Here is a 23556-nt window from a genome sequence, read left to right as displayed (position 1 = left end):
GGACTGAACAGGGCCCAACTGTATAACCTTCCTACTTGGGGACCCGGGGAAGTGCACAGAACTCTCCGCCAGGTCGATAACATTTAATTCAAATCACACCACGACTCCTCATATTGACACTTTTCACATCCAGTGTTTGTTTGTTTTTTCAGTCTGAAACACAAGTTGTAGCTGCCTCGAAGCCTGCCTTTGACTATTCCTGGGTCGTTGGAAATTACTACCTGGGGAACAGAAGCTTGTTGAATCTGAAAGCAGAACTGGGTTCAAAATGCAGGTAAATGCAACCTGAATCTGTGAAAAGCTCCCCGGTTTCCAGGATAAGTTCCTGTGGTTGCACAGGCTCATTAAGTCTAAGCGTAGGCTAAGTGTACGACAGCATTTAAACTAATACTGCGCCTCAGGGATTACCTTGTGCATCGCATTTATTTCATTGGTATCTATAATATCCATTTCAATTCCTCTGCGGGGCAAAGAATAAGACAATGTGGAGAACAAAAGTTTATGAGAAATGAAACGCAAGGCTTCCTCTCTAATTGGACTGCTTGGGGTTACGGATCTTGTGACAGACGGGTCGGGATAATGAGCCCAAATAAAAAAAGGAGAGGCAAAGCATCGTTATTCTCATCGTGACTCTTTGGCAGTGGACAAAAGGCTTCTTGCCACTGGCAGGAGAGGATCTTGGCAGAGATCCGCAGTCACCCATTGACCTCAGCTCTGTTCTACTCTCAACTGCTAAGCACTCCTCTCGTCGCGCCACTTCATAAACACTTTAAGTTGTGTCGTAACACCTGGATCAGTCACATCTGCCATCGTAACACGCCCTGAGCCCTGGTGATAACGAAATCGGCTTCAGGTGATGCGGACGGCCAGTCCTGCTGCCCGACGGTCATGTGAAGAGAACCTGGCTTGTTGCCACGTTTGCCCTGCCCGTCACAGAGGGCTGAGGGGGAAAAAAGCCTTGAGGAATAGACAGGGTTCATGGGCTGAGAACATGCTTGAGTACAGCCAGGGTCACTTCAGCCCTCCACTCCTCCAGCCACAACCGCGATAATCCTAAAACCACACCGAGGGGCTGCAGCACCATTCATCACTGCCAGGTTGTAGGCCCCCGCCCATTAGTTAGGAATCGTTCGTCCTTCCACACCAATACTCACCACTGAGAACAACACAGGCAAGCGGACTCAAACCTCTGTGCATAGAGGGTACACGACCTGCAAACAATGGTGCAAAGGGGTAGAGGTAACATGCGGCTTTCTCTCTACCTCCATTCTGGTCAGAAAAAGGGGGGAGGTCGTAAATCCTCACCTCAATAAACACTACAGCGTTTCCCAGGCATTGCTGCCGCACCAGCATCCAAGTCACGTGACGACACGGAACTATTGATTATTGAGCGAGACATGCATTCATGTGTGATTAAATATCCAACGTAATAGGTCTGACTTAATCAGGGCTAATTAATCAACCCCTGTCTGTTTGCTACAAAAAAAGATTTTGGCGTATCCAAGGCAGCCAAGAAAATGAGATCCCGCCTCCACTAAGCTTTTTTATATTTTGCTGTCGATGGGGGGGAGACAAAGATACATGGCTTTTATAACTTGTTGTGATTTGTGCAGCGAAATAAACGTGTGGCACTTTGAATAAAGAGGGGTCAAAGGTGGCACTGTGTAATGACAGCGATCATTAAATGAGGTGGAAGCTGCACCCCTTTCTCTTTTCGCTTGAGCGAGCGGTGGTCTGAGTGTCGCCCAGAGAGGGGGAGCAACAGGAGAAAATAACTCAAACAAACGTGCAGCACCCGCTTTTTCACTTGGTTCCTTCTTTCTCTTCTCTCCTTAATTAATTATCTCCAGTAAATTGGTTGGAAAATGGTTTGTGAGACTGAAACGGCGCAGGGATCATACCGTCTGTCTGCAGGGGGAAGCTCGAAGTCTGTCAACTGTAACTGTGCTGATTAAAACAAACCCGACCAATTATGGTGAGCAAAATGACTCTGACGGCAAAAAAAATGATTTGGTGTCAGGATCTCGTGTGATTCTGGTCACATTTTTCCACACAGGAGGTGTCAAGGAGTGAACTCACGGCTCTGTGTGCAGCGCAGTCAATACTCGCAGCAAGAGTCATCACCCAGGATGCAGAGCTTGCCGACGAAGAACGCTCAAGTTCAATCATAAGTAGAAGAATAAATCTCTGATATTAAACCATTTAAATGATGTAACGGAACTGAGTGTGTGCACTGGCAAGTGAGCGTGTGAGTGTGTGTGTGTGTGTGTGTGTGTAGTGCAGGTCTATCTATGCATGCATAGCCATAGAACAAGCGGCATGGGTGTGATAAAATTGGATCACCATGATGATAATTAACCATAAATTCCCATCTTAGGCCTCAGATTCCCAGTGTGTGCTTTCAGCACCAAACAGAAATAAAGTGGGTCTGAAGGTCTGGGGTCCAAACAGTGTGTGTGATGTGACAAGGTGCCATCGAATATCCTTGTTCAGCCACATTTGGATTTTCATGGCGAGGCGTCCAAGGATATGTCAATTAAGACTGGACGAGTTTGTGCCATTAAAAGAATTTATCTTAGAAATAAAAAAGGCCTGTAACTGTGACTCCAATGTAATCATCACTGTTAAAGTGTCGAATGATTATGTTGGAGGCACAAACTGGAGTCAACTCTGTTGGCCTTGGCTGAATGTTTAGCCCTGTCTCCGAAAAAAAGGCATTTCCATACAATTGCAATAGATAATGCACTTTGTAAGAAACATAATTGGGACCAGATTGTGTTTTCAATTAACATTAAAGCCCCAGTGTGTAATTTGGTATCTGGTGGTAAAGTTGCAAACCGCGACCAACTGAGCATCCGACAGGGGACAACATTTCCCGCAGCGCTGGAAATTCAACGTGATTCTGATGTATTCTGGACCGTTTTCTGCAACCGGCGTTCCAATATACCTCGGATCTCGGACCCCGGGAAGTCGGGGTGGTGATTTTTTTTACGACCTCACGAGCCGCAGTGGAACCGGAACGCAGCACAACACGACGTAGCAAACATGCCGATTTACACGGAGGTCTTGTCACTCTAATGTCGGTGCTTTGTTGCAGGTGATTATACATATATGAACACCCAGTTATGGACAATATATACAATTTCTGTGATTACATTCTTCTAAATATTACACACTGTAGCTTTAAGATATGTTGCAAATTTTTAATTTGAATGGGCAAGATGCAAATGATTTGATGCTGAATGTATCAGTAACATACGTGTTTTCTGTCTAAATCACATGAAGTCTAGAATCCGTTTGTCGCGGCTGCGACATAATTAAAGTGTATGCTTAAAGTGACTTAACCAACACCATAATCTTTTCCGAATCAAAATGGTGTTTTTTCCAGCCCGAGCGGCTCCTGTCAACGGCATAATCTAGCCAGCGATTACATTTGTTGTTGCAGTTTAGTTGTGCGTAAATGTCATTTCTAGGAGACAAGGTTGGAATTGCTGCATGCCCACCGAGGACGGATTGCATTTCAAATGAGGTACAAGGAGACGAGGCAGCTGTTGAGAGAGATTGCTTCTATTGTCGCCTTTGTTCACACTTTACAAAGAGTCGGCACAGGCGATTCTCTAGATCTTTAGAATATCAAGCTGTCTCCAACTGGGACGGTTATTTACAAAAACAAGCAGTGTTCCCTTCATGTTAATTTAAAACCATTGCAGGTGTTGGGGTAAACGTGTGGCCAAGTGAAAAGATGTGGGGTGTTTTCAGTCACTCATTAGCCACTTCAAAATCTGCAATGGACAAAACTGCATGTGTGGCATCCTTCCACAAATAAAATGGGTATATATATCTGACACAAAAGTAAACATTGCATTTGGACGCTCCATGTCAATTTCAAAAGTCAAAACCTGAGTTTACACCATAGACTGTATGTAAAAATGGACATAGACTCCGGGTCCAGAAGGTGAATAATTATACTTATAATTGCAGTGTTTATCACTAACCATAACTATTTTACGAGTGCACCATAATGATCATACTTCCACTGAAATCCAAAGTATCACCGAGAGGTCCTGTGCATTCAAATACTCTTACGCCCTGCTCCGACATGTTGTTCTCAACAACTGTATGTACTGACGTGCATATGGCAGACAGACACACAGAAGCGGCGTCGTTGCCCAACGCAGCCAGGATTGTCTTCCACAGGCAGCCACTGACGGGATTAGTTATAATGAGGACCATGAGGAAAGTTAGAGGTGGACAGAGTAATACATTCCTCGCGGTGATGCTCTTTTTATTTATTCAGCACCACAGTGGTGAGACTGAGGAGATGAGCCGCACTCCTCCCCGGGTCTCCGAGTAAAGGATGGAGTGTCTTGGGGAGGGGGTGCGACGATTGCTGTTTCCCACAGTCGTCTTCTCGCCGTGGTACAAATCCTGGGATTTCGCCATTCCTTTCCTCTGGCTGTTGTCAATTTCTAAATCACCGTGGCTGCCACTACATAGCGTCCGGGAAGATTGTGGCTGTGTACTGTAAGTAATGAGACAGCATTTCCTTTCATGCATGGTGCTGTCCGTGTATTGGGAGCATCCATTCAAGTCCCCGATTCCCATATGTTGTTATTGATACTTCAAACGAATGACCAGAACCAAACATCTGCAGGCAGCGGATGATGGGATCTTTGAGGAAGTCCGGCAACTTAGCAACCGGACCATTTTTCATGTGTGGTGTGTACGCTCTGGGGCCATAAGGTAGATTTAGAAGAGCATAAATTCAGGGTTTACCTTGAGCCCCTGGTTCAGCTTTTGTTTTGTGTTCGTTACATGAGAAGAATACGGAATTGGAGCAGGCTGTCATTGGCTGCTGGGCCAGATTCACAGTGTTATTTACACCCGTCAGCTTTTCAAGAGACAGTGATGACTCGTTCACCTCATCAACACGGATTATGGGGGCAAATTACACCGAAAAGTAAAATTCGTACTCAGCTGTTTCCAGACAGATGGCCTCCACATCTTAGGCCCAGTCCTCGTGATGTAGTGGACACCAGAGAGGGATCCGCTTAACAAGGGGAAAGGGAAGAGAAAGCAAACCTCAACACAAGGAACAGACCCCCCACCCCCACCTCTTCCTCTACTCCTCCTTTCACATGTGCACATTTGTCCTGCAGGGCTCCGAGTTGAGGGGGGGGGATCAATACTTAATTTACCTGAGCCATCTTACTTACTACAAACTCCATTTGATAATCAGTGCATTATTACAACACTGCAACTGCTTTCATCCTGAATCACTGCTGTAGAGAACATGTTGGGGGGGGGTTCCCCCTCAGGTCCAAGGTGTGTTCTTCTTCTTGTCTCTACTCTCTTCTTTTCAATTTGTACCGAGGGAAAGTGAGGAATCCTGTGTTCAGGTGTCTTTGCCAAAGAAAGGAATTGAGCGTGACAGCAAGTGCCCTACAATTTTGTGACCTGATGTGAATCAGCAAAACACTTTTTTTTTTTTATTCAGGCCAGTTATAGTGCAATAGTGATCTTATACCAACTCATTGCCAGATTGTCAGATCATCAGTCATTTTTCTTGACGGAGTGAAAAAGCTTTAAAACACCAGAGCACTCTCTCCTCACTGCTCTCAGTCACAGAGACTCAAACAGTAGACCCTGTAAGTTGTTTTTTTACACTTCCTTAAACCGTCCTTCCCATCCACTGAGCTCCATGTTGTGCAGCCATGCTGAGTGCCGGCAGGTCAAAGGTGGGCGACCGCTTCAGGAGCAGCTCCGCGCTGTGATGTTGAAGTGTTTTTCTTGTTCCAATCGATTGTTCCAATCAAACCGGCTATTGTAGTGCGGGCCTGTGATTTGGCATCGGGACAACATTCTAATCCAACCCACTCTGAATTAGACTGCTGCGGTGGCAGCTTCAACCAAAACATCCTCAAAGATTAAGCATTGAACATTGTTTCGTCAAATGATCAGGAAGTACACACACACACACACACACACACAAAGCAAAGCAAACTTGAGAGATAATTACTTAGATCTTTTCTTTCCATTTCCACCCGTGGCCTTGGTTCAGCCTCGCCAGTGTGTGAATCACCAGTCTAGCTCTAATCTAAAGAGACGTGTTTGCCAGAGAGGCCAAAAACTCTCACAGCTGAGTGCAGTGTATCATCGATGCTGCCCACACCGCCTCCTGGCTCGGTGACCCAGGACAACTGCCGAGACTTTTTTTTTTTTAAGATGCGTTCTCCCTTAAAAGCTTTTGGGTTTCTCCAAGAAATACATTTGTGTATCGCAGACACGGAGAGGAGGACGAGCGATAAGGGGAGGTAAAATGGATACGATCGAGCGAAGGCAAATCCATGTCCCGTCAAATCGGTAGATCGACCATTTTAATCAGAGGTAATGATGGACAACAAAATAACTAATATAAATAATAAGAAGACGGAGAGCAAAACGAGGCAAAGCTGCTCAATGGCCATGAAGTACATGGCTTGAAACAAATGTTCAATGTTGTCCTCAGTTTCCAAAAGCTCAATCATACAACATATAGGTTGTGCTACAAATCAAAGTAGTGTAAGGTGGGAGGTGATCTGCTGATTGGACTGCACATTGAGCAGATCATTCATCTATTCATGTGATGACATAACGCCACAGCTTGATACAGCAAACAGCATCCTGTTTCACATGTACAATGGCAATAAGGGTATTACTTTTTATAAAATCAAAGCCTTTTTCTACAGGCTTATGGTATAGTATTGGTGTGGATATAGTTGGGGAATTGACACTCCTGTGCAGCTCTGCTAACAACAAAGCCAGGTATTACATTTATAATGCACACAATATTCTTGGACTGGCTTGGACCATATGTTGTCTGGTACAATATTTAGATACATCTTTGAAATGAAATTTCAAAAAAAAAGAAAAAGTGGCTGCCATCCTTTATACAGTGTGTAGTTTTTACAGCACAGGTATGACTGGTATCTTGTGGTGGCTATGTTAAGTGAACGTTACTGACTCTTCTATACATAACAGCTACTGCCTCACTATGCTTGAGAAATCAGCGTTATCCTGTAACTGCCACCTGTGGTCACAGTCATGCAAATGTATGATCCTGCCAAAGTAAAACCTTCCTCAGACGCACAAAGCAACTCAGAGCCCCATGAGTCGTGCAAAAATGCTGCGACTTTTTAAAACAATAAGAGCTCTGCCATGCAATTACCCCCGAGATAATTGGCCATTGTTCTCAGCGGGCTAAGTTGGTCCGGTCTAATGGTCCTCCAAGCTGTCTGAGGATTTCTCCGCTATTTAGTGTTATTAAGCATTAACATTTAAAGTTCAGCGATGGGGTACAATGTCGTGCCATTTTCAGTTCCATTAACGTACCTCTGCCGAACACTGTCAGCTCGGCTTTTTTTTAAAAAATGGCTTGGATTCGTTCTCCTGGTCTGGCGTGTAATGAGCGGATTGCTGGTCCTACGTACTACACCTGAAGCTTTCAGCCCCGTTCTGCGCGGGCTGCAGCGGCCATCACGGTGACGTCACGGTGGAGAGATGGGCAGTATGTTGTGAGAATGTACAGGTCAGGCACCCGGTGAGGAAGCCAGGCCACAAGGGGAGCCAGAGGAGGTGACGTGTTGACGTGACACATAAACGCATGACCTTCTTATAGCACTCCTTTGAAAGGTTAGGAAAATGCCACACATCTCACCTACAATTAATCACTGCGTTGCACGGAGGTGTTCAAAACCTCCCTCCATCTGAGAGCAGAGAGACCGCACAGCAACTGTGTGACTGCACATGAAGGACAATGTAGGACGATGTGTGTGTGTGTGTGTGTGTGTGTGTTTACACAAACACACGTACCCCTATTAATATGCCAGTTTCACCCATCAGTTACTTTCTTAATGTTCATAATTTGTACATTTTGACATGGTCCCTGAATAGAATGAATGACTCCTCGAGTGTGAGCCGTGGTAACACTGTAGAGGTGTGATCCAAATCCACAGCACCTCTCGAGAGCGCCACACTTCACATTGACTGTGACATCTTTGTAGATTTGTGCAACGGACCGAGGAGCGTGAAACAACAATTTTCGAATACACGCAAGCTTTGACCACTTTGAATTTTGGTTTTATAACTCTTATTGAGAAACCCTCAGTAGTATTCACAGTCTTACCTGAGGTCAAATACCAAGCACTAATTTCCTCTCCGGGTGCATGCCGGACAGGAATTTTTTTGCTCATGGATCTGTGTTAGATTCACACTGGGATGAAAGCAGCCCGCTTTGGATGGAACTCCACCGATAGGTTCGACAACTGGCTAACAGCGCCCCCCCGTGGTGAGTCTTTACAGTTACACTCTCTGACACAGACTAACAAGCCATAACTAACTTAATCCAAGATGTATTGTGTGCAACTGCACCCTCCATCTATTTCCGTGCGTGTCTATGTCAATATGTATTTATGTATGCATGATATGTCATCATCATCTTTCACACAATCAGGGCTGAGATACATGTATAAATAAGCATGTGTATATCAGGTCACATTCGCCTGACTGACAGGTGAAGAAATCTGTTCTGAATTGCACCCCGTACACTTGCCTCGGTTATGTCTATACAGACAATTATATGAGGATGTGCACTTTTTTTTCAGCTTGGGGGCAAAAAGTCATCAATTCACAAAAATAACTGGATGTTTTAATAAGTACGTGCTGCATGCAAGTCATTTAAAAGATGGGCCATCAGTGTTTGGAAATGAAACTTTCTGAACTCCCCCGGCTGTAAAACACAGATTAGTCTGGGAAATAGACCAAAAAAACAAATAAAAGATGCACACGGCCACTTGCAGAAAGGCAATTCAAACTGTGAGCTTGTCCATTGTTATTTGGTGGTGCTTCACTGCCGTAGAGAGGATGCGTTTTGATTTGAATAGTTTATGAGGGTTGGTCACTACAAGCCACTCTGTTCTGTACTCTCTGCACAAGTCGTCCTGTGATTAAAAAAGGCGAGATAAAAAATGTGAAAATTAAAAAAAGTCAACCAATTTTGATTCAACGGTTCTGTTAATTGTCATCGGTACTTAGAAACACGTGATCGTAATGCTGCATACTTTTCAACAGAGCCTTATTCACTTTAAACGGACAAATATCTGTTATGTGAAATCACCAAAACTGTTCCACAACTGTTCTGTAACTTTGACCGAAAATGTTGGGCTCGTGAAAGAAACCATGGCTCATAGTCAGATTACAAGAAGAAAGTTCAAAGGCCGTTTACTAATGTGCGAATACTCTTTGCAGTATTCACACTTCCCACGTTATGGGACTATAAACAGTAACGTTTTCATGGGGTTTTGCTGTCAAGGCCTCTGGGCTTTGAGTGGACCAGTGACATTAAATTAAACGATTGATAGCTCATCAACATAGAGTATTTATGTTGATGAGCCAACCCCGCACACATCAAATCCAACAAATCAAAAGTAGAAAGGATAACCGAAGGCCGGAGTCTCACAATCACGCGTCGATGAAGCGTCTAAATGATGCAAACTTCCAAAGGCACCGGCCGTCTGCTCCGTGGTTAATCATAAGTTTTACAAAGTCAACCCTGGCTTTGAGGGGAGGTCGGTCACTTTAATGTATCCCCCGCTGACTGTGATGACGGGAGAGGGAGAAGCGGGGAGTCAATGATGTCGGGGGTCTAAATGGTCAGTGGGAAGGGGGAGGGCGGAGGACAAGGACGGAGGGAGGAGGGTGGGCAATGGAGAGAAGAAAAAAAGGGGGGAGAAAAAGGTGAGGTGAGGAGAGAAGAGGGTGGGGGGGGGCTAGGAGAGAAGGAAGCAACGGTGGGGTGGAGGGGGAGCCAGGGCTAATTGGGGGGGGGCACATAAATGAACAAGTGACAGCAATAAATATAGTCTGACAGGTAATCAGCACAGTTACCCATGTCCCACAAGGACACTGCTGGCAAAGGGGACCCTCACACACACACACACACACACACACACACACACACTGACTGATGAGCGGCCGATTCCACGCTCAGCGTGCGAGGAGACGTTCGCAAAAATCCCCCGAGGAGAGCAAACTGAGCACAGAGGAGGCAAAGAGCAGCTGAGGATGACCTCTAACCCGCGCGATATATGAGAGCCGACGCCGAGGGACTGGAGGCAGCAGCTCTGGGGATCTATCAATCACCGTGGGAAGAGATTACACTGGTTGTTATAGAAGGTGACAGTGATCAAGCCTATCGGGGTTTGAGGAGTGATGTGAAGTGCAATGTGTCGACGCTGCCCCGAGGGCAAAAAGGGGCTCAATCTTGTTCCAGAGTGCTCGTTGGAAACATGTCCACCCTAACGTAATATGAAGAAGAAGGATGAGAGTATATCTTAAGAGGGCTGCCTTATTTGGAAGTGTTCAGCTATCTGCCGGGAAAAACACAGAAAAGAATGATGTGTCATTTAATGTGAGGAGCGAGTTTGGGAATTGATTTTTCCCTTTGGAGAGAATAGGGTTCACATTTCTTTAGGTCTGTTTTAAAACAATACTCACACGTGATCTGTCTAAGTCAGACTGCTGAGGCCCCACATCAACTTCAGCTGAACTGAACAGAACGAGGACATAGTGCAGTTTGTCCTTTCTCCTTTCACGAATAAGAGCATCTGGATGTGTCAGAAATATTACGATTAATTATTGGATGCAATATTTAAACCAATGGGATTTTCAAATACAATATATCATTGCTGTAAACAGTCAAAAGGACATATATGACTATAGAGTTGAAAGAAAAATCAATTCAGAAAAACAGAGGAAAATGAAAATAAAAATGACATCTTCAATAACATGAATCATTAATACAGGTATATAAATAATAAAGAGGATACCGACGAAGATGAGTCAATAAGTATGCTCTTTTCCCCCTTTTTTATTTGTATACTAACATCATTTGGCAAATCTATGAGACATCATCAATAAAATATCAGAAAACACACAACTGCACCTTTACATGCTTCCCAACCCAAACCTAGTCCAAACCCCTATTCTCTTTCAATAAATGGCATAATACCAAATGCAAAACATAAAATTTGTAGTGCACATTCACTAACAAAATAAGCAACGCTTTAAATTTAAAAAGAAAAATGTTATATCATAGTTATTGATCCTACAGCAAAAGAAAGCTCCATACCTAAGGTCTCCATTAGAGAGTCATTCCACTGATGGATCGAACTGACCGTCTCCACACATGGAAGAAATTTTTCCAGCGCATAATCAATTTGTTTGCCAGACAGATAAAAATGAATGAATGAAATCATTAAAGTCTGTATTATCTCAGGTCAGACTAATCTCAAAAACTAATGGGTCCAGTCTGAGGCGCGAATCACGTTATAAAGTGAGGACGATGTCCATGTGTATTTATTGCTCTGCTCGCGCTGCGGCCGTAATAGGAAGTGGAGAACTGCTGTAAATTGGTCTGTAATGAGAGTGGTGGACTGCAGTCTCCGCCGCGCCCGTGCCCTCCGAGTATACTGAACAGCGTGAGGAGAAATGAAGCAGCTCTACCAGACACATACGGTGATCTCTGCACTAATGGCTGCAAATATATCAACTAGAAAACAAGTCTCGGGGGGCTCTCTTCTTCGGAAAACTTTGAATACACGATGAGCAGTCCAGGAGTATGTGCAACAAGGATATTTGATTTCTAAATCTGAAAGGGGCCTTTGCTGACCGGCGCAAAAGTACAGAGAGGAGTTGGTTTGGTATGGAGCTACAGAAAAGAAGGAATAATTTAACTCGCACATTTGCTTGTTCTTGCAATTAATCAAAAATGTTGGTGCTTGATATGTTAAAAGAGGAAAAGAAACACAGTTGTTTAGCGCACAACAATGACAAGCAGCATTAGGGGAGTAATATTACCACAGTTTGTGGGGTGAATATTAATAGCATATACTTAACTGAAAAAAAGTCTTTCTCAGTCCCCATGCAGATACGTTTTGGTCTGTCTGTGAGATTTCTGCCAGTGCTATAATATGATGTAACATGAAATCAGGATATTCAGTTCATTACTGTTGGAGCGAGACTGATGAATAAATAACGTACCAGCCAGCGTTCGCCCGGTGCCGCACCTCCAGCCGCTGTGTGGCGGTTGATGAAGGCAGGTATTTTTTTCTCTCCTCTGTTGCCAGGCGTTTGCTCACTGTGGGAACCGTTGGGATTGTCGCTAATAATATTGTAAGGTCTCCACTTAACTCTGCAAGGTGCCTCGGGATAATGCACATGGTGATTTAGTGCTATACAGAAATGAATTGAAATGATAAATAACAATAGGGTTGAGACTCCGCCCTCTGTATAGGAGAAGGTAGAGAGGGTGAAGTGTGTCGAGTTCCTGGGAGTCCACATCTCGGCCGACCTCACATGGTCTTGAAACATATCTAAGCATGTGGGGAGGGGCTAGCAGCCACTCCACCTCTCAGCGACATCTACAACAGCCATCTGCATGAGGAAGACCCCCCCCCTTCCCCCTCTGGAAAGAAATGATCATAATCGTTATCTATTAATTCACTTTGGCGGATAAGTCGGGAAAAAAACAACGCCTTTCGGGGCCTCTTCAAGGGCCCATATTAAGCTCCAGGCACCTTTTCAGCCTCCACCTATATTTGGTCATCTGGGGTGTCTGCCAGCCCACGGAGACTGAAAAGAAAACAATGAGTCGTTGATTCGTGGTTTGGGTTGATCGTGCAGACGGTCTGTAAACGAGCCGTTCACAGCCCGGGCGTCAAGTGACGTAAGTTGACTCCTGCTACTGGGGCGACCACGCCCCCAACCTGAGCAGCACCTCCCCCCTTGAAGTGCGGAAAAACAGATCGCGTCTACGCCATCATTTCCTCTCCGCAAGCAAACGACGACCGCGGGCATGGCCAAAAGATATAATAATGTTTGCTCTGTTGTTGGATGTACAGACCAACATAAGTCTGTACATCGACTCCCAGCATCAGAGGACGCAAGAGCTGAGTGGACTGCATTCATTGTTGATGGAAATGTTCCAGCCACAGTTGGTAAAAACCTTCGTCGGATAAGTTGTCCCCCGGAGGAAGCAAATGTATGTTTTCAAGATCGTATGTGCTCTAGGGCTGGGCGTTGTGGCTGAAAACTGTATCACCATATAAGTGTTCCGGCTGCTGCTTTTGTAGTTTAAACATGTTGACTTTATTATTTATTATTTTAAATACTTGCATGTTTCTTGACTGCTCGAATATTAGTATATTTTAAATATATCCTTTTCACATAAAATAAGAAGTTTGTCTTCTCTATTATGGGTGCGTGTGTATGTTCTTTCAGTTACAAGTAATTTGTGTGATATGTGATGGAGCTGGTAGTGTTTTGGGGCCACAAACAAAATCTTGTTTTGGGGGCCAACAAAATCCTAGGGCCGGCCCTGATGGCAGTTACCACTGGTGAAAGATCTACACCTGGGGAGGGGAACACAGGTATTTAAGAGTTGTGATGTATGACTCTGTGGAGCCACAGAGGGGGGGGTCACCACAGAGGGGGGTCACTACAGAGAGGGGTCACCACACAGGAGGCTTACTGTGAAGCTGTGCAAGCAAGAAAAGCTGCTGGTTTCAGGAAGAAAAAACACCAAGTTCAATATCATCCGATCTACACAACACCGGCAGTAATGTAACATTTTGAACTCGCCAATTTTCCATCATTCTTTTCTCATCATCAGCAGCTCTTTATACTTACCATCGGTCATCTGTTTTAGCCTGCAGCGTGCGTTGCCACAGAGTTGACCCAGAAAAATGATTACAAAGGTCGACTGGATTCTGATGTTATCCAAGCCTTCTGCTTTTGTTCCAGCCACATTTTACATGTGACATGAGCAGTAATAGGTTTTTTAATCTGTTACGACATTCGAGGACACAGAAAAAATGCACACTTAAGCAGAACCAAGATTGAAGGTAAAGTGGCTCAGGGTCGCCATCTTGTGGAGAGAGAAGAGACTGTACTCCATCAGGTAATTTATAGACAACGCCTTCATTCTGTGATTGATAATATTAATGTGCTACAATGTGTACAGGCCATGAGAGCAGTACGGTCTGATCAAATTGCATGGGCATTCCTGAAATTACCCACTCCTCTGGATGCCTAATTCTCACACACACATCACCTTGATCACACACAACCTTCAACAGAACAGTCAATAACAGTGCGCGCAGGACGTGGTATAATATTTTATTCTCATAGTTTATGGATTACAAAGCCCCCCCGTCCCCACCCCCGCCCCCGAAAAAGTGTGCACATAAGATCTGGTGGAAACTATTTAACGACAAGGGAAAAAAGAGCCGAGAGACAGAGAAGCCTGCCCAACCGGTGTAGAAGTGCTCGACTGCAGTTTAATGTGATGTCTTTTAAAAAAAATAAAAAATAATCCCTCTCATCATGAATGAAACTTTTTCTTTGTTTTTTTTTTTTTAAAGTAGCCGAGCTAGAGTCAGTTGATAAAAGGGCTGCAGCCTCGGGAGCCTCCTTGTTGAAAAAATAAGAATAAAACGTCTTTCCATCGATCTCTTTCATCGTGACTACGAGGACGTAATCAAATCATGTGCGACAATAATTTAGTTTTCCATCAGTTAGTTGTAAATTCAGTCACTTCTCTATTGTTTGACACAGTCTCTCGCTAAGCTGCACTAAAGGAATGAAATGGCTCCCCAGTTGGACTCGGGAGAGAAACAGAACGCGTACAGTTACACAAAGAAAAGACAAAAGAAGGGTTAAGAAAACAGCCAGCAGGAATCATAAACAAATACTACCTTGTGTACTAGCAGCCAACCTAGGTCCAATAATGTAGGCTTGTTGTTTTTTTTCAAAATGGCTTCCAAACATCCTGGGTGTGTTTGACCTGACTAACCACAGCCTCCCCTCTGAATTTGTACCACTGAAGTGCAACTGGGACTAAACAGCCGAAGCACATTGAAGTAAAGGTCTGGTCAGAGATCTGCGCAGATCTTGCGTCACGACGTGTAAAACAAAACCAGCTCGGAGACAAGATACCGACAAGTATGGTGAATCAAAAAATGATATTAGTAACATCACTGCCATTGAACCCGTACACTTCAATGCATGACAAAAAAAGTCTATTTCAGAAGTTTAGGGAGTGAACAAGTTCTAGTTCTCCCCTCGAACTCCCCTGAGAACTGCGTTACACCGATTATTATGAGATGATTTATTTTAGTTCATTTTTCCAAGAACGAATTCTCCTCCTTGACTACAGCACATCATCAAAAAAAAAAAACACACCGGAAAACAAGTTAACCCAATACAATACACACGCCAACGTTCACAGTCCGAAAAGGTGCTGATTGAAAAGAGCCTCAGGTCCTTTACGTCCACTTGGTTAAAGTGTCCAACTCAGTGAACTCTCAGTTTCACCTCTCAATAAGAGCAATTCATGTGGTGGACATTTGAAATTTAAAAAAAAAAAAAAAGGAAAGAAAAGAGAAGAAACAAACAAAAGACAGTTCAGGAACAACGGAGCTTCACCCCGTCAGCCGCTGACTGCCAACAGCTTCTCTCTCAGTTTCTCTTACAGGGAGAAAGAACAGGCTGGAGCAGCTAGCTTTCCATGTCTAGTCTTCTTTTTTTCATTTTTTTTTTTTTAAATCAATATCTTAATCCATCCAATCAAGTCCTTTCTTCTCTGGTCAGGTCCTCACACCATGTAGGAGTTCTGGTTCTTCAGCTTGTCCAGCTCTTTGCTCTGCTGCCTCAGAAACAGGATTCTGTGGTGGAGGGGAAAAAGAACAGTATGAATGTGTGTGTGTGTGTGCGTGCGTGCGTGCGTGCGTGCGTGCGTGCGTGCGTGCGTGCGTGCGTGCTGCTGATCAGCTGACACACACGTCTGTGCAAAAATGCAACACTGGCCTCACCTCTGTTCCCTCAGCGTGGCCTGGATCTCACACACTCGGACCAGGGAGCGGAGGTTCTTCATCTCTGTGCAGATCTCAGACATGTATAAGCTGCCCATGTTGTGGATGTCCTCATGTAACCGGGCCGCCTGACGCAGAGAGACGAGTCGTCACCGCGCGCGTTTTACACATTTTCGCAACAAACATTGTCAACATACATCAGTATCATTGTCTCTTACTTAAATAAATCTTCATACGTTGAGCAAAGATTTATTCTCGAAGCACTCAACCACAATTCATTGTGTTCCCTCTGTTGCCATGGGAGATGGTTAGGTCATTAAATTCTTGTGATGAACATTTTTGCTATGTAAAGCTATAGAGTGCAACAGTGACCGTGTAAAGCTATAGAGTGCAACAGTGACCGTTCACTTTTTGAACGGTTCCCATTCAACTTTAGGATTGTGGGTAGTGTAGTATTTCTCAATGACATCGCAAAATAAAACGTTTTTCTTAAAACAATGTTGATATCACACAGACTAGTACCTTGTTCATGTGCATATACCATCCTTTCACAATCTCGTAGCTCGTGGTGTGTCTACATTGGATGGTTACGACATTATGGCTAATAATAAAAATGTCAATGGAGAAAATGAATGGAATTTTCACTTCCTGAACCTCACTGTTGTGCTCTATATGTGCCACTCATTTAATACTGGAAACACAGGTGGTGCTTCAGGAAAGACACTTACTCAAGAAACTGTTTTAAGAAACACTTCTGCCTTAAAGCTGCAGCTATAAACAGTCAGTTATAAGAATCCCGCAGCTCTGTAACGTGAAAATCAGAATTTTTTACGTAAAACCGAACCCCTTGTCGTGAAGCGCACCTGTTTCTCCGTGTTCTCTGAAGGCCATCCTTGGATATGTCTGATGAGGCTCTCATCAAAATAAGCTGCCAGGGAGGGAACGAAGGAGACAGGGGCATCGGCCTGGGACTGGCTGGTGCTGCCGGAGGCGACGTGGGGCAATGCGGCACCGGACACGTTTGATCCCGAGCAAAGCATGTCGTGGCTGGTGGAGCAAGACAACTGGCTGACTGAGTGCTGGCGTGGTAAAGAACGTCCAGCGGCACTGCACTGTTTCTTAATGTAGAAACACTTTGACACAACAGTCTGGGACACTGGATCATCCAGTCGTTTGTCCTCATTCATCAACTCCTCATATGTTTAAGACATATGGGTCAAATACCAACCTCCCCAGATTAGTTGAAGTAAGGCCTCATGATGTCAAATAAATAAAATACTTCTCGTTTGGGGAACTGCATAATTAAAAGTACATGTTCTTTTTTTACATTGATTTATCTTTATCCAAGTACTCTATCATCACTTCTACCTTCTCTGCTGGTGAGTTCTGGGGTCTTCCGGACGCTTCTCTGCAGTCTGAGACAGGGGCACAGATCCTTGCTTACCAGAAGACATGCTGGCCTGAAAACGGAAGAAAGACAGAAATAAAAAGGAGATGAGTGCACAGACGAGGACGGTCGTGGGGCGCCGTGCGTCCAGAGCAGGAGGAAGAAGCCCCACCACTCTTCAAAGAAGACTTTTCTTTGTGTGTCTTTTAGTGCCGCTGCTCACCCTCGTTTGCGAGGACGTGATGCTTCCTGGGTGCGCGCCCCCGAGGGACTTCTGGTTGCTCTGCGGCGTGCCGTTCCGCGGCGACACGTAAGGCCGCGGCGACGACGCATCTGATGTAAGAGAGACAGGAGACTGGCTGGAGTGCTGGGCTGCAAAGAGACGTGAGATAGAAGACATATTATTGACGTGGAGGAACAGGGGGTAACCGGCAAACACACACTGTTGACCTCCACTCGAGCCATGAGGGATGCTTACGGGAATACATGGGACAAAGGCTCTGGTTTTCTAAAAAAGTCCTCAAACATGCATACACTTAACATTCATTGTGTCAAAATCCTTGGGAACATCCATAGGTATTAAGACAGTCTCTGAGAAACAGCGTGAGTGGCCGTACCTTGGTTGGAGTGCTGAGCAGCGGAGAGCAGAGCAGTGATGTTGAAAGCAGGTCCAGCACTGAGGAGCTTATGAAGCACAGACCGCAAGGAAGCTTGGGTGACAGCAGCTGCCAAGACTAGAGGGAGGAATAAGGAAATGCACGCACGCACGCACACGTACACACACACACGTAAGCAAGCAAAAGACACAACAGGTGAGTTTACAAACACGTGCGATTAAGTCAGAAAAAACAGTTGAGATAAGAAGCCAATCAGTGGAAAGACAAATCTTTTTCATGTAAATGTTATTTAACCAGCAGACTGGAGGATTGGGAGTTAAACAACGAGCACAATATGAATGTCACGCTCACACAGAGCAGAACAGCAAGATAATCATCAAAACTGACCGATTAATAACATAAGGTATGAAAAAGACACTGACATTAACAGACACACGATAACAAAAACGATAACAAAAAGTATTTATCGTGAAAGGCCTTCCCTGAACTGAGGTATGGCAAGCTAGGCGGCCATTTCTCATCACTTTTTCAAATGTATGCAGGGGAAAAATGATTTGTTGGCGGACACTTAGTGGGCCTAGTGAGAAATATAACTGCAGTGTTTGCAGTGCATATGATACTAAAGCTCATCAGTGCACAACACAACATCTAACTGCTGGTTAAAGATCTTCAAAGGAGGAGCTGATCAGCAGGCGTACAGTCACACTCAGACCACGGCACAACAGACCAACACTGCAGCTACACTGTAGTTACACTGCTCCAAATCAATGTCGTGCTGCCCTAAATGTTTGTCCAGATTCAAGGTGCGACCTGACCTGCAGCTAATAAACCTCCTGAATTAACTGCACTTTGCCTTGTTGTCGCTTTAGGTACAGGGAGACTTTTGAAAGTTTAACTGGGTCCATGTTTCACTCAGACGTTAGCATGCATGCTACGTGCTAGCTCCTATCAAAACACAGACGCAGTTACGTTGATACGTGACGTATATTAAAATACATGTACTGCTAACTAGTAGTGGCAACACAATACTAATTGTGCCACTTGTGTCTTGCTATACAGGATGAAACACGCCACTAAAAAGTTTCCGCCCATGTGTGTAAGAAATTATGGTGGCAGCAGTGACACTGCGCTAAAAGACACAAGATGGAAGTATGTGTGGAAGTGGAATAAGCATCACGCTGATGTCATCTTTTGTGCACTCACCCTCATTGAGCTTGGCCATGTCCATACTGCCGTTGTTCATCTGCAAGGTCGCCTGCAGAGCGGGGAGGAGCTGATGGAGGAGGGCTGGGTCCTGCAGCAGCGCCGTTGACGGGGACTGGACAGACTGGAGCAACTGCCCAATCGAGGAGGTAGAGGAGGAGGAGGAGGAGGAGGAGGAGGACGTGGTGGAGGGGGTGGAACCTAAAGCACCGGGAGCAGAATTCAGGCTCTGAGAAGAAGAGGAGGACGAAGAGGAGGAGGAATGGGCGGAGTTGGCTGATGTGGACTGGTCCCCTGATGTGGTCTCTGACGACAGGCAGACAAGAAGAACTAAGTGTTAGCCTGGCACAACATTTATTCGGTTCACAAACAAAAATTATCAGCAGGAGCTAAGAGCAAAGTTAGAGGCTACGTACAAACTTGATGCACAATACAAAGCAATAAGTAAAATCTTAGGACTGAATTTCTTTTAAGGCAAAGTCATATTCCTCATCTACGGTTTATTAAGCAAGTTAGAGAAGACGGCCCAAAATTGGGACTTTGGGACTACGCACTGACCGGCCTTTTTAGAAATTGTGGGTTATTACGTAACCTTTTCAGAGTGGCTGCCTTTTTTTCCCACTGTGAAAAACAAGCAGACCCAGAAACCCCCACATTCTGTCTGTTTCAGTGAGTAAGACACCAACACACAATTAGGGTAGTAGTTAGGGTTGCATTTCTCTAAATGTGTGTGCCTGTGATATATTAACGCACAAAAACATTTATAAGAAAATGAGGCAAACATGTTCTTGACATTGGGCGACTGACCACCATCTATCGGCACAACCTTAAAGGGACGGTAATCAGTTTTAATCCAATACACTTTTTGTAAGATTCAGCGAACGCTTCCTCACGAACCATTAGCTGTCGGTTCTGTCTGCACGCATCGTAAACATCTCTACCGACACCTGCTAGCGACCGACGCTACGACTCAGGGGTTTTGGCCTTGTGGTAAGCGCGTTGGTCTCTCATACCCGAGGCTGCGGGTTCGAGGCCTGATCAGTGCAGTCTGAGTATCAACAGCAAATAATTTATTAATGCCTCTTTAATATGTGATGGTTATCATTTACTGAGAGATGAAGTCATCTCGATATTATCCAGTATGCAATGCTGATCAAGATTTAAAATTCAATATTTAATCAATAGTCAATGTCAATTCATTGAATTTTATTTTTGCATTACTTTTAACTAAACCTTGACCTTTGTCTTGTTTTAGAATCATGTGCATCTATGAGGACTGACACCACGGTCATATCTTGTCTGAACGGTTCCCCACCGAGGTTGCTGCTGGACAGTGCAAACGCCCAACGCGGTTATAAGTTTACAGCTTCAGTTTATAAACACAGTAGGGAGCATATTAACACCCATCGTCCGATGTCATAAATGGCCCCTTTCTGATGGAAATATGTCACGATGACAGAGACTTACTTGTTGTGGCTTTGTCCTGCAAGGCCTCTTGTCTGTAGTCCATGTCCCTGGGGAAACTGTTTGCTGCCATCTTGACTGGGTCTTTCTGTCGTTGTTCCCTGGAGCAGATTAACCAAAATGCATAAGTGACAATGTGTGGGAGGCAGGCTGCAGTTAAACTCTAGAACCAAAGTCAATGATGTTCTGTTGAGTAACACCCAATAGCCTCACAAGTGCACACGTGTTGTAATTTAATTTGAGCCAACTTGCCTCTCCAGCAGGTCCTTGGGCTTCTCCCACTGGGAGACCTCAGTTCTACAGTTGTAGTAATACTTCTTTCCAGAGGAACTGATGTGTTCTGTCCAGTCATCTGCTGGGTCCTGGTGCTGGGAGAGACGAGACACAAGAGGTTATAAAGGTCAAGGGAAGCTTAGGGAAGTTAAGTTAAGGAGTGACACTTGAAAGGATGTGAACAGAGCGCAGACTTAACATTCATTCATTGTGACCGATCACAAGGGGCAAGCAATTTTCAAAACTTACTTTTATACTACTATATAAGGAAGTGAACGGAAACTCGAAAAATATTCAGCTACAGTATTAAGTAATGATTTGCAAGTAAAATTGGCTAAATATATTCAAAAATGACTTTTGACTGATAAATAATAGAATATAAAAAAATCACGACTTCAGAACATTAAAGTATCACTTCATAAGGATGCAGTATACATATGCACCACGTTCCTTTAGCAGGAAAACGTCTGTCTCTTTCCAGCCTGAATAATAGATGAGTGCTGTTCGGTCCGGATGGGAGCTGGTATGTTTAATATTAATGATCATGTACTGTAAATACTGACAAACTCCAGTCTTTCCAACAATTCCAGGAAGCAGACTTCAGCCAGCCACGTCCTGTTTCTCCTCATTGACAGTCATGCACAGATCTCTCTTATAAGCAGGGTCTTGGTTTCACTGCAAACCAAACAGGTGATCCAACTTTTGCCACAAAAATGTATTGCGTGAATTGCCGTTTTAATGATTTTTGCAATAACTCATAATGGAAGTAGAACAATAAAATGTCCCATTCAAAAACAACTGCAGTTCTGATTATTGTTAAAAGACAATAACTCCAGTGAGTCTCATATGTTACAAACTAGGGGTCGACCAATTATCGGCCTGGCCGATATTCAAACAGTTTTATTATTATGGGTATCGGCCGATTTGCCGATAATATGATTTCAATTTAAAATGTGCTAATTTGGCTCTGACGCAGCCACAGTCACTACTCTCTGGACTTTAGCGATGTCATGTCCATGTTTTGTTTGTTCAACTTCATAAAAATGCTGCTGATAGCTCCCTGCACTTTTCATGTTGTTGCTGACAGATGGTTTCAAATATGTTATCGATCTCTTAGATAAGTAATAATCGGTATCGGTATGGAAAAAGCCTCATCAGTCGACCCCTATTATAAAACTATTGTTTTGTCCTCTACGACTAAATCTGTTACACTTCACTAATGTCATGTGTGGGGAGCGACCCTGACTTTATGTGATATCATATAAAGTAGATGTGTAGGGGCTGAGGGGAGCGTTGAGTCAACAAACATATCGGATAAAGTAGGTTTGACAATTGGATAGGAAGGCATGATGGTAAGAAGCGGTTTCTTTGTAGAATATCATAAAACAAACAACACCTAATAATACTTAACATAAACTGTTAAGTAGCTGCGTCTCATTATCCTCTCCCTGTGCTCGTCTCTGAATTTCACCTCATCTCTGGAATAACAGATGCACCAAAGTGACCAAAAGAGGAAAAACATATTTTTCCACATTTTCAATCAAACTGTTTTGTGAATGCACATACAAGTTAACTTGCCTTGCCTTTTCAATCCTCACATCCTCTGAGAAAGAAGCTGTGCAAATTGAAAATCTTTTTACCAGGGGAAATCTAAATCAGATCATCTACTTTACAGAGGAGAGGTTGTTATATCAGCGTAACATCTCAGTCATGCATCGTTGTTGAGTTTGGTCACAAAATCTGTGCGAAAGAGAAAGTGAAAGATGCCTCCGCATCACACATACCATGTTCCACAGCAGCGCGACAGTAATTTATACATGAAAAATGCTGGGGGTATATGGTGACATAACGCCTTACCCTGTCTGCAGGCTTGCTCTGATTCGCATGTGAGTCGGAGCCATGGTGGGAACTGTTGTTGTGAGCGTTCTCCTGAGGAGAGCTGCTGGTCCCTGCAACAAAGCCATTTATCATGAAACATCAAACATGCAATGTTCTGCGGAGGGATAAAACCTCAGTGGCGATCAGACACAACTGGGAAATAATCAACACTTTTCACTGCATTTTATTGTGATCAGGAAAAACAATGTGTTGTTGTTTTGCTTTTGCCAAACTCTGCACTGATGTATCCGCAAAGTTGATAAGGGTTAGAATGCATACGTGACTAAACAAGCCCCCAGTTTGTCAGACATCACAAAAAAGATGCCAAAATCATTCTGTGAAGGCACTGATATTTATGAGGAGATTTCTATTTGTATTTATTTTCTATGAGATTATTATTAGACGAAGAAACTCATAAGTGGATGTATGTGTAAGACCATCAGATCCCGGCTTACCATTTTTCCCTCTAACCGTGTGAGAGGTTTTTGCCTTGTTGCCATGCCCCGTGCCGTCCCCATGTCTGCTGACAGGGCTCTCGTCCGAGCGTCGCAGCATCTTGTACGGTGGCGCGGGATCCGCTGAGCAGTCGCGCAACTTGTCGTAACGGTGCAGGCTACTGGACTGGCTCTTTGGCTGAGATTTATGGGTCTGCGGAGGAGCGCAGATGAGACTTGTTGGGATGTGCTCACGTAAACGCTGGTGTCATTTTTATTTTATTTTTGCCACGTACCATCGTGCACCAGTCCATACCATCATTGATTTATCTGGGAGGTATGGTGCATTAAGGTGCTTCTCCGTTGAGACTAATAGCACAGTGAATACAAAA

General features: G+C 44.2%; 1 protein-coding gene across 10 annotated transcripts in view; it reads right to left on the bottom strand.

The window, feature by feature from the left end:
- Positions 1-14419: 14419 nt before the first annotated feature.
- Positions 14420-23556, bottom strand: part of LOC118311509 (WW domain-containing adapter protein with coiled-coil-like) — an 11063-nt gene continuing 1926 nt past the window's right edge. For 4 of the 10 annotated variants that reach the window (XM_035635443.2, XM_035635444.2, XM_035635441.2 and 1 more), the window contains 12 exons: positions 23461-23533; positions 23186-23378; positions 22710-22801; positions 20832-20947; positions 20583-20680; positions 19116-19421; positions 17913-18029; positions 17519-17667; positions 17277-17368; positions 16772-16955; positions 15909-16036; positions 14420-15761 (listed from right to left, as the gene is read on the bottom strand). In XM_035635443.2, coding sequence (XP_035491336.1) covers positions 15692-15761; positions 15909-16036; positions 16772-16955; positions 17277-17368; positions 17519-17667; positions 17913-18029; positions 19116-19421; positions 20583-20680; positions 20832-20947; positions 22710-22801; positions 23186-23378; positions 23461-23478 — 1563 coding nt within the window. In that variant the 5' untranslated portion in view covers positions 23479-23533 and the 3' untranslated portion in view covers positions 14420-15691. Of the gene's footprint in view, positions 15762-15908; positions 16037-16771; positions 16956-17276; positions 17369-17518; positions 17668-17912; positions 18030-19115; positions 19422-20582; positions 20681-20831; positions 20948-21415; positions 21528-22709; positions 22802-23185; positions 23379-23460; positions 23534-23556 lie in introns of those variants that run through there. The other 6 variants (XM_035635439.2, XM_035635449.2, XM_035635438.2 and 3 more) reach the window with 3 other exon arrangements.

The sequence above is a fragment of the Scophthalmus maximus genome, chromosome 5, assembly GCF_022379125.1.
Source record: "Scophthalmus maximus strain ysfricsl-2021 chromosome 5, ASM2237912v1, whole genome shotgun sequence".
NCBI classification, from domain to species: Eukaryota; Metazoa; Chordata; class Actinopteri; order Pleuronectiformes; family Scophthalmidae; genus Scophthalmus; species Scophthalmus maximus.
This window is presented reverse-complemented; position numbering and strand designations above follow the sequence as displayed.